This window comes from Pezoporus wallicus, unplaced genomic scaffold (assembly GCF_028554395.1).
Source record: "Pezoporus wallicus isolate ANWC-B61680 ecotype Strahan unplaced genomic scaffold, APGP_CSIRO_Pwel_v1 contig_2870, whole genome shotgun sequence".
NCBI classification, from domain to species: domain Eukaryota; kingdom Metazoa; phylum Chordata; class Aves; order Psittaciformes; family Psittacidae; genus Pezoporus; species Pezoporus wallicus.
This window is the reverse complement of record NW_026636990.1, coordinates 1,942,157-1,954,154: the sequence shown is the minus strand read 5'-3', so window position 1 is coordinate 1,954,154 and position 11,998 is coordinate 1,942,157. Positions and strand designations below refer to the sequence as shown.

The 11,998-nt window shown below is 36.2% G+C and overlaps 1 protein-coding gene across 1 annotated transcript in view; it reads left to right on the top strand.

Annotated features, from left to right (window-relative positions):
• Nucleotides 1–9,777: 9,777 nt before the first annotated feature.
• LOC130595706 (cAMP-specific 3',5'-cyclic phosphodiesterase 4D) overlaps nucleotides 9,778–11,998 on the top strand; it is a 141,232-nt gene continuing 139,011 nt past the window's right edge. The window contains exon 1 of the mRNA XM_057402688.1: nucleotides 9,778–9,982. Within this exon, the coding sequence (XP_057258671.1) occupies nucleotides 9,855–9,982 (128 nt within the window). The 5' untranslated portion in view covers nucleotides 9,778–9,854. The remainder of the gene's footprint in view (nucleotides 9,983–11,998) is intronic.

Genomic DNA, 11,998 nt, shown 5'->3' with positions numbered 1-11,998 from the left:
GCTGTCTTAAAATAATCAGTGTTTCTTTAAATAAACAAAAATATTGCAAACCATGCCAAACAGGACAAATGGCAAATTTTGACTCAGGAAAAGGGTACTTCCTCAGAGACATTCTCTTTCAAGCTGTATTCAGAAAAACATACGTTGTTCCCCCTCCTCCACCACGTGCAAGCACACAGTGTATTTCTCTGCCCCTCACTTTAGTGTTCAAACGATCTTCTCCAAATTTTCCTGAAGATATAATCTTGTCTTTAAAGCACAATTTATTCTCACACCTCCCTGTGCAAATCTGTAGATTATCTTGTTATGGACAAAGTTCCATTCAAATGTAACTGGACACTGAGGTCAGTGGAGACAAGGCACTTCAGTGTCTATCCCAAGCATAACATAAGCAAGAAGGGCAGCAAGCTTCATGGGGAGCTCAGCTTTAAGGACTAAAAGCCCATTTACAGCTTATTCAACTGAGGACAGGAGGTAACCCAAATCTGGATCACTGTTGAAATGCCTTGATCGAAATCCTCTCCCTTTATTCCCTTCCCTTATCTTGGCTGAAATGTTCCTTTATGGGTTTTTTTTCCAAGATGAGAGGCACCATTCTTCTGACACAATTTCCTGAGCACAATTACAGTGTAAGGCACAACAGACAGAATTCAGCTCACCTAAGGACAGATGTCTGCCATACCTTAGGTAGTAACCTCTGGCTGTCAGTGGAGAGAATTTCTTTCTGGGTATGACTTACATCACATATTTGAGATGGCTGTCTCAGGAGGAGATGTGCTTTTGAGGTCACTGAACTTACCAACAAAAGCTCCACTGTTTATTAACAATACATAATATATATAAATTTACATATAAATGGAATCTAACTTGTAAATGGGCACCTGCAGTGTGCACATTTAACCAGATTAATTCATTCTAATGCAACTAACTTAGCTTATGCGGAATACATACTTTAATATTTTATAATATGAGAATATTGATACAAAGCAAAGGCAGTCCAGTACAGAATATAATGTTTTAAAACACAACAGCAAGAACAAACTAACTGCTTAGGCTGAATGTAATATTAAAAGAAACTTTTGGTCAGTTGACACACATGAAGTCACTAAACAGTGATGTCATCATTATCATTCTAATGACAGCACAAATGACTCAACTTTATTACTGAGATTCCCACAAGATTTCAGCTACTGTAGGTTTTAATTCAGACTAATAGGCACTAGAACATTACAAAAAGTGTAAGTAGATTTCTAACCTCCTCTAGTTGTTGTCATTGGTGATATTTTGAAGATGTGTGTGTGACTTAAATAAGTGCATGACATGGGCATAGCATGAAATGATCTTTTAAATGTTTTTCATCGAAAATTAGGAAACATTTTCAAACTTGTTATGTGTGAAAAGGTAGAACATTGCTCAGCTTTAGAAACTAAATGGCAGAAACTGATTTTGCTTATGACCTCAGTTTTGAAGATTCAAGAAGCACAGAGGAACTCATTACTTATATTTGTTTCTTGTCCATTTCATTTGCTAGTTTTATAACAGCACCTCATGGTGCTGTTTTAGAAACTCAGAACCTCAAGTACTAAGTCAAAATACATTCCTGTATAGATAATTAAGGAAGAAGTTTCCCCTTCTATGAAAATGTTAAGCATTTAAAAAAAAAAAGGGAGATTACTTGAGAAGTATGCATAACTGTCTTTTATTTTGTCAGAGACTTCAAATTCTGCGAAGATCAGTTGAAAAATCTCTTTTCAGTAGTTTTATTATGCTTTAGTTCAATTTCATAATTTAAAATTATTTTTCCAATCAAATATTTGAAGAAAAATCATGTTAGACTAGGAAAAAAGGGTTTATTTTGATGAAGAAAGTTTTGATAATTCTGAAATTTATCCATAATAATAATAATAGTAATAATTTGTGTGTGAGAAAGAAGTTTTAGTTTTGGTGAAATTGTATTTTTTAATTATCAATATTTTGAAAAAATTCCCACATGTAATTGTATAAGACATAACATGTACACATAACATGTTTCAAAGAAAGTTCACGGATCCTACATAGGTACAGTGCAAGGGCATCCTTCTTAGAGCTTTATATTCGTAATTATCTTTATAGTCTCAGAAAAGTCTGTAGTTAGCTTGTGAGCAGTGCTGTCATTTGACATGTGATGTTTCCTTGACTTAGCCAACATCTGTTTTCCTTTTATCATACCTCTGTACATTTGCCTTACTATCTAGGGCCTGATTCCACAGCTAGTTTACTTTTACTTCTCCTCGTTTTTCTTTTGCATTTTTTGTGTTCTCCTTATTTGCCTTTAAATCTTCATTTCCAGTAGAGTTTGAAATAGCCTTCCTCATTTGAATGTCATGAAAATTTGCCCCTGTGAGACTGCAACAAATCTGTTATTTTCATAACGTTAACTTCATTTCATTGGGAAAAAAAATCACTAGGTTTCAGTTTTTGCCTTCAAAACATCCAGATATAAAATGCGTGAAACTGAGCAATCACATAATTGTGTTACTGCAGCTTTCATCTTCTACAGGTTTGATATCCTTATTGCTGTATCACAAATCCGGGGCTATAGGGATGCTGGGGGATGTACTATTGATTAGGGACTGTAGTGATAGGACAAGGGTTAATGGGTTCAAACTCAAACAGGGGAAGTTTAGATTGGGTATAAGGAGGAAATTCTTTCCTGTTAGGGTGGTGAGGCACTGGAATAGGTTGCCCAGGGAGGTTGTGAATGCTCCATCCCTGGCAGTGTTCAAGACCAGGTTGGACGAGGCCTTGGGTGATATGATTTAGTGTGAGGTGTCCCTGCCTATGGCAGGGGGGTTAGAACTAGATGATCTTAAGGTCCTTTCCAACCCTAACTATTCTATGATTCTATTATTTTCGACTTGGCATAGATCTAGTAATTTTTACATAAATGAATCACTTACAGTCATGAAATTCTCAGCTACTACATTTAAAAGACAATGATGATAGAAAAAGTTACAAATTTGTTTCAAAGTTTCAGAAATTAAAAGATGAGAAAAAGATCTGCTATCTGTTTTTTAAAGAGCTGTGTAGTCAACAGAGGAAACAGTATAGGCCTGGACGGCTGTTCAGAAAATCAGGAGTGACATCCTAAGACACACCAGTGCTCCCAGTTTCCTCTGAGCTCTCTCCCTAGGGACTGTTAGGGAGCCTCTCCATGTTCAGACATCTGTGCAAATCTGTGCTGTAAATCTTCCCAGAGTGATCTATAAACAAATGGGGTTTTCAAGTTTTGCCAAGTGACGTTGGCAACTTTTTTAAAAACAAAACCCATCATTTTGTTTTGTATATTTACTTCTTATTCTGGATTCATGTGTATATTTATTTTTCATGCTTTGCATAAAGATGTTAGGGTAATAGCCTTTATCTGCTGGGGTTGCAAGTACGTAGGAAAAAGGAAATATGAAGGAAGGACGTCTGCCTGAAATGCCATTCCACAAATGCTAGATAGATCTCTTCCAATTCCTGTGTATATTTTTTCATCATTTTCAGTCTGGTAAGTCTGAAGCTGTGTAAAAGAATTGTAGGCAGGTATAGCCCCATTTTGTATTCAGAAATATGATGAAATAAATGTGCATGTTTAAAAATTAGCAGGTCTTCTCTTACAGTAAGATTGGAAGACCACTACTTAAGCTAGCTCTGACAGAGTCAATAATGGTAAAGTGGAGCATGTTCACTTATGACAAATGAAAATTTGCAACAAATGAAGATGCAAAGTCGCAAAAGAGCAAAGGTAAGATCAGTATATCTGCTGATAGCTATTCTGGTTATACTCATCAGCAGACATTTTTCAGGAGTAGAGGCCTTATTAGTCCCTTATTACTGTTATTGCACAATATTTTGGCTACTGAAAAGAAACACACAAAGTTACCCTAAAAAGGTCAGTAATGGAAAGGGAAAAAAAGCCCGCTGTACATTCTTTTGGACTGTAAATTGAACTAAGGCCCTGGAGAGATCCCTTGCTGATTCCAAAGTCCCAAGTCTTTACCCATTTCCATTGTAACACAAGTTTTCTTCTAAGCATGTTCAGTGATGTGAAAGCAATTGAAAATATACAAGGGACTGCTCCACTTGAACATGCTTCTGTAAAGTACATCTTGAAATTAGTTGGTAGCTAGGCAGCTAGGCTGAAAGGAACATTAAGGGAGAGGTTGCTAGTGCTTCCAAATGAGTTTCAGGTTTTCTTGTTGTTTTCTTGAATTTTACATTATTTTACTCTTAAGCCACTACTGAATACAGAGGTTGAAATATCCTATAATTCTCTAATAATTTCATTTCCTACTATTAATATTATATCTTGCCAATCATTCAACCACCTGGCAGTCTAACAATTCATGGATTACAAGCTGCTGTTTCAAATAGACTCTGCTTAGACCATTCGTGGCATCTTGTTTACTTGGAAACAAGTCCTCTGTTAACTTACATGGAAGAAATTTATACCATAAATTAAGCAAATGCTTATTTACAGCAATTGCATTTTCCTGCCTGGCTCGTATTTTGGCTCTTGTTTCATATTTAAGTTTGTTTGGATTTATCTATTCTTTAATACCCACTGTTTCACAATTTATTTTTTTGGAGATTAGTGAAAATGTCAGACCAGACCCGATTGTGTTCTTTCTATAAATCAGGGCTGAAAAAAGGAATTGGATGTGTGTCAGGAGCCATTGTGGTCTGTTTCCCTGACTTCTTTTCTGACATTATTCTACATTATAAACCTCTGTATGTATCAGATAATGAGATAGTAGATGTGTGCCTTTTCTTTGACAAGGAAAAAGGCCCTCTACTTAAGTCCGTCTGGCTGTTCTTTGGTTTATATCTTGCATGGTGAGCATTGTGGCTGTTTTGTCCACAAAAATCTTCAGTACTGTATATCCACTTTTACATCGCCTTTCATAATTTTCATTTCTTTTCTTGTGCTTTAACAAACAGACCTGTAAAATTTTAAATGTAATATTTCCCTTCTCAGCAGCTCATAATACATAAAGTATCCCAAAAAACAAAGTTTCAGTATTACTGCTCATATTTCAGTACACATTTTGATAGCAACCCTACTATCTCTGACAGTCAGTATCCAAAAAGCTGACTACATAGTTACTTTCTCTCCCTCTTTATTATGTCTAAGTCCTGATTTGATGCTTTTGTCTGCCTTAAGTTGCTAGCAGTTCAGAATGTACTGATAAGCTAAACAAGAGAAAGAAATCAGTGATTTAGAACCCAAGAACAGAAAAGCTGTTTACTAGGCTGTTACCCCTCTTGTTATCACAGCAAATCCTGGTGACATTAATCTTTCATTTCTACCCACATATAGAGGAAATCTGACAAGAATCAAGGAGTAATAGACACAGGAAAAAAAACCAAAACAGTGTTTGAGTGGAAATATACGCAGCGTAAGAGATCTTTTAAAAGATAAAATATTTTTGGAATGCATGGTAAGAGAACACATGGATCAAGCCAATGGGACTCCTGGCTCAGAGCTTGCTGGTGATCAGTGCTAGTCACTACAGCTGTATAATTAATAACTTGTTCAACCTATTTCATGCCAGTTCTAAAGCAAGTTGTTCAGGTGTCCTTCATTTAATGAGCATGGAGATAATGGTGGCTGGCCTAGTGGTATAGAAGCTATGCTCTTTCCAGCCTAGTCTGCAGGAGTTTATTATTTGGTTTATCCCCTTAAAAAAAACTGGTCAAGCCAATCTCTTTTAATGCCTCTAGTGCCATCTGCTCTGAATTATATACTATTAAGGGAAGACCCATATTTGCCTAGGTTTCAGTATGACTGAAATGTCCATTTAAAGCCATGTAGGGTCCAGGAAATTTGAAAAAAAAAACAACAAAGTGACTCAGTTGATATTGATGCAGGCACTCTTTTTAAGCTTCTTAACACTATGATTAGTGACTTAATCTCTGATGTGTGTTTTCTGTTATTTGAGGGACAGAGATTTGAGCTGGAAAAATTTTAGGAACCATTCTTTGAACCCCTAGTAGTGGCAGCAGCCTTTATAAAGCCTTAGCATTTGTAGCAACTCAAATGCCACAATTGCCTCTTAAAAGGATTTTCTGTTTTACACCTACGTTCTTCTTTGTACTGGCCAGTTTATTACAGATGTCCTTGCTGTTATGCACATGCACTGATAGCCTTTCCAAATCTGACTTTCGGCTCTAGAGATCTATGTTTCCATGAAGTCCTTACTTATATTTATCAGCAGTGCCACCACTTCTCTTTGATTCACAGGCGGTGATTACATTTGCATTTTTGGCAAGCAGGCCATTCACAGCTGTGAAGCGATGTGTTTTTCTTCTTGGAATTTCCATTCTTGGAAAAAGCTGGAAATTAATAACTAGGAAATGACATTTTGTAAAGCTATCACAGCTTGTCATCTTGTTCAAACAGCTTTTCCACCTCAGAAATGCAGTCCCACCTGTGTCAGATGAACTTATGTCTTACTGATATTTTGCCTTTGCAACTTTCTCACATTTATTTCAACAGTAAAATATAACATCATATTTATTCTCTCAGTATCATTACATGTTTTTAGATGAGTAGAAAGCATGCATATTCATTGCCAATTGGAAATCCAGACTAAGAAAGTTGAGAAAAAGTTTTTTTTCAAGTGACTTTCTAGTTACTTTCAGAGCTCCTTGGAAGAGACTATTAAAATAGAATAATAATAAAATCATAATTTTAATTAAAAAGCCACTGCAGTGTTTTAACTGAAAAAGAAAATCTAAAGGCTAGCAGCTCTTGGAATGTACTTTTGTTCATTACTACATCCCTTTTCTCCAATCTTTAATGAAAAGTATTGGCAAATAGGGTTTTGTTAGCTATAGATATTTATGTGTCAAAAAGGATAAGCTTGGAGGATAAAGATTCTTTATTTTGTTTCTTCCTGTTTCTCCACACAGTCCATTCCACCTTTTGCCACTCTTCAAGTGTGCATATATTCTCTTATCAGGTTATGGATTTTATCTTAATAATTCTGCTGAACAACAATTTTGAGAGCAGCCTTCTGAACCTCTTTGACACTGCTGTATCATCTCTGTGTACAGAGTATGCTGGTGCGCTCAGGACCAGTACCTGGTTTCAAAGTTACCTCTTTTCTTTTGATGTTAAATTAGCCTCAGACACTGTATTCATTGAAGCAAATGAAAAGGACCTGTTTCCTGTAATTCAGCTTTGCAGAGTCAGGTCTTGTGCAATATTCTTCATTGCAGCTGCTCGGAAAATAGATTAAATCCAGCTTTCCATAAAGGACGGAAAATAGCAACAATCACAAACATTACTGTGTAACATAGTAGTGCATGAAGATTAAAAAAATATAAATACTCTCATTGGTTATTTCACTTCCTCAGGTGTCAGGGAATTGTAGCAACTTTTATGTTTGAAGTATAAACACATATATTCCCTCCTTTCTTCTCTATTTTAAATACTCCTGGAGGATTTTTTTAGTTTTAATCAAAAACTTCATGTCTCAAGCATCCTTTTATAAATCTCTGAAATTGTACAAACTCATAAATATTCTGCAAATTATACTTACTCTTTCTAAGTTGCTCTTACATGTTGACATTTAAGTTTATTAGCAAAAACTGCATTGGTATTTTAGTAGTGATACTTCAGTTATTCATTAGGGAGGTCAGATATAAACAAAGTTCTGTCTTTATTGCCTGAACTTTTAGCCTCAAAGAAAAATTCCAAAGAAGATAGATAATAGTACACATGCCTTCTTGGCTGACTGCCTTTTTAATGGCATGTCTTTCTCGTGGATGGGCAGGTTCTGGTCAGCTGGCAAAGAGACATGGCTGGAAGTGGTAAAGAAAGAAAAGTACAGGAAAATATGTACTGTCCAGGCTTCCTTAAGGCAGAAGTACCAACGAGCTTACCAGGAGGAGACGCTCACACACGTGCTGTCCTGGCAGGGCTGTATAGTGGGGTATGCCAAGCATGTATTTGGCCACTGTCAGGTTTCTCTCCTTTAGACCTCGGTAATGTTTCTTCGGTTGAAATATTTTTTCTCTTTTCCTTTTCTTTTCTTTTCTTTTTTTTCTCTTTTTTCTTTTCTTTTCTTTTCTTTATTTTATTTCTCTTTTTGTCTTTTTTTCTTTTTCTTTCTTTTTCTTTCTCTTTTATTTTTCTTTTTCTTTTTTTCTTTTTTCTTTCTCTTTCTCTTTTATTTTTCTTTTCCTTTCTTTTAATGCTGTAGTCTTTTTTTTTTTTTTTTTCCCTTCTTCTTCTCTTCCTTTTCTTTGTTCTGGAAAAAATAACAAAAAAGTCATCCCTTTCTGCCTGAATGGAGAATTCATAATTATGATAGAGAAGTCCAACATAGAGTGGACAGAAAATAAAGCCACATTTTAACAAGAATCTAACCAACTTCTTGCCTGAAGTGAGAAAGATTTTCTTTTTTTCTTTTACAAACTTTTTTTCATAATATTTTTTAATAATAAATTTTTGGTGTAGTGTTTTTTTCTGGTTTTTGGTGGGGGAAGGTGGGGGGGGGGAGTGGAGACTGGTGGAGAAAAGGGTTGCTATTATTCCCTCCATTTTTCTTCCAAATGTTACAGAAATACCAGGTCTAATATCTTCTTTCACTCAGTTTTTTATGATGAGAAAGTCTTGAAAAGTGTATTTACCAAAACAAGTAACTAAGCAAGTCTTTCTTTTCTTCTGTTCTTCTCATTTTTTCATGTTTACTTTGAAGAAAACCAGTAAAATTTCTAAATGTCTCTTTTTCCTACACAAATCTTTTTTTTGATAGTTTGATAGTTTCTTGAAAAGCAATGTTTCTGGTAGTTCTATTGCTTTTAATACTACCCCTGTAATAGCAATTTTAGCTCTTCTGAAATGTTTTCTTTTTAATGGCCAGAGCTGTTAGTACTTTACAAAGTACCCATTTTGCAGGTAGGGAAATGGAAACACAGAAGGGGATAAAATGATTCATCACTCTGGATGACTCATCCAGTGAAAGAACAGGTTTTTGTACCCTCTTATCCAAATTCATTCCTGCAAAAGTAAAGAACAAAACAAAGGATTTCCTGATTAGCTTATACAGTAAAACAGCAGTGTCCCTCCCTCAGCTGCCAGGGGGCCCCATGTCTGCTTCAGGTTTCTCTATGTGAGCCAAAAACTTTTGACAGTGAGTTCTACTACAGAATTAGAGGTTAGGCACAGTGATGGATGGTGCATCTACGATGGTGCCAGCTGGGAGGGCACATAAACATACAGCCACGTGTGTGATCAGCTTAGCAGAGTTTTGGACATGTAGGTTGGGTTTTGCTGAAAACACCTGCTTGAAAAGTACCTTTTATCAAAATTGTTGATTCTTGGAATCAACAGGATGAAATAGCCAAATGTCAGGGGAAAATAGTCAGAGACAAAGCTTGTTCCAAAAGCAAGTGTTAACAGTGACATTTTTTAAGCTGTAAGGACTGGTGATAAGTGCTGTAATTTCTCCTTCTAGGTCTTCCGGATTGCACATTTTGTAGTGTTTCAGAGTGGTATAATCACCTCTTTGGCACCAGCAATTATGGCATGTCCTGTCTCAGTTTTAGTAATGACACTGGTATCAAGAAAATAGACTTTTGTAGTCAAGTTGCCAAACTGCTTTTTTTGCACGAAGTAAAATAAATAATACACATTTTTTTCCTGAATGTGGGAAATTACTTAATTCAAAAGATGCACTTAGGTGTTTGTTTTCTTTTCTTTTTCCTTTTTTTTTTTTGTAGTTGTAAACAGGTGGATTTTAATAATTTTACCCTAAGAAAGTCTATCATTCAGTTTTTATGATTTGATCAAACTTTGCAATTCTTTTGATAATTTAAACATGTCATGCTTTGTTGTCAGAGGGAAGGCTTGCAGAAGGGGTGAGAAAAGGCAGCATGTTTTGCATAGTGGAGATGTCAGCAGAGAAACAGTTCCAGCAGGGAGGATGGTTGATGGACAAACACAGCAGTAAGTGATCAGTCTGCTCTGCTCCCAAATCCACAATTCGAACGGGAGCACAAAGTTCATTCCCTGGAATCATCTTGTGCTTACAGATAAGTCTGTAGTTGATGAGAAAAGCCTGAGCTGTCCTTGAAGGTACTGATAGTCCTATAGATACATATTTCCTTATAGGGCAGAACGAGTAATAAATTTAGTGGAACATCTTGGTATTGCTTTAGGAGGAGAATGTTTGCTCTTGTTTTGAAATACAGTTACAAGTTTTGGTTTACCAAACCACTCACATTTATAAAAAAGTTTGGGTTGGTTTTTTTTTTTTTCAGTTCCTGTTTCAACCCAGTACATCAAATCTGCTTCCAAGTTTGCTTAATATTGGAAAAAATGTCTTGTTACAAATAAAGAGTGAAAACTGATATTTCTATTACCACATTCCTCCACAGAGAAAGACTTATTTCTGGTGAGACATGCGTAGCCTAGCTGTTTGTGTGGCATTTCAAAACTGTAGCAGCTGGTGGGTTTTTTTCTGTTTCTAGTTAATTTTTGAATCGTTCTTGAGAACTCCAGAACTAAACAACTTCTGGTTGTTTAGGTATTCTACCAAATCAGAGTTGCATAATAGGTATGGTAATTTTACACTTTATAATATGTTCTTTATTTTGTTAATAGTCAAAGTACTGGATTTATAGTTTTATAGCTTTTGCTTCATAGCTTTTGCTTCCAGAATCCAACAGTCATGCGTAACAGGGATCTTACAGTGACTTACAGGAATTTCATAGATGATACAGGAGTACAAGTGGTTTTAGTTAATCATAATGAGACTAGGGATGAAATGTTCCAATAATCTTGAATTTGCAAAAGATGAAGTTAATTTCACAGGAATTGTAACCAAAATTATAGAATCATAGAATGGTTTGGGTTGGAAGGGACCCTAAAGATCATCCAGCTCCAACCCTGTGCCAGGAGCAGGGACACTCCCCACCAGACCAAGTTGCTCAAGGCCCCATCCAGCCTGGCCTTGAGCACTGCCAGGGATGGGGCATCCACAGCTTTTCTGGGCAACCTGTGCCAGGGCCTCACCACCCTCACAGGGAAGAATTTCTGCTTAATATCTAATATTGTAATTATAGTTATCTTGTAAACGATCATGTAGTTTATTGGGTGATCCTTGCTGCACTTACGCAAACAGATGTGCTTTATCACTTTCACCTTTTTTCTTTTTCCCTACTTTTTCATTTCTTTCAGATTTTGTCCAGTAGAGGTGTCATTGTGTGTTCATCTATATATTAACCACTAGAAAGCAAATCTGCAATACTGCATTTGTCTGAAATTTCTGATTGTCTGCTACTAATGTCTGCTGATAGTGACAGCAGGCTGAAAAAGAGAATCAGAGGACAATAGCAGATATAAGAGTTTAGACAGATTAGACCATCTCTCTAACATGGACACAAAGATATACACATTAACCTCGTGTCCATGTAACAATTAAAAATTCAAGCAGAAAAGAAGGAAGTGCCAACATTACTACTGACTTAGGAATCTTGGTTTAGTCCTGTTCATAAATAATTTGATAAAGAGTTGATGAAGGGTTGATGAAGGGCTGGCATACACTGTGGTTATACCATTACGACACGCTTCTTCTTACTCTCTTCCACAGGCATTTGCTTTTGGCCAGTACTAGAGACAGAATTGTGGATCTGATGAGTCTTCAATCCATTCAGTAGCTTCTCAGATGTTTTGAATTAATCTCTATTTTTATCTACTGATGCCCACATAGCTCAAGCAATAGCATTTCAAAGCATATACCTCAAGAATGATGAACATGTAATTAGTGACGTGATAGAGTTGGCATGACTAGTTCAGTACCAGGTGCTCTGCAGCTTTGGCAAATATTATTTCGAGTTCCTGATGATAAAAGCACTTTTACCTTTCTGTTGACCTTTGCCTGATTCACTACCCGTCTTCTGTAGTGAATAAGTATACCACTGACAGTGGCTTGTTCTGCGGAGACCTCTTAGACCCTGAACA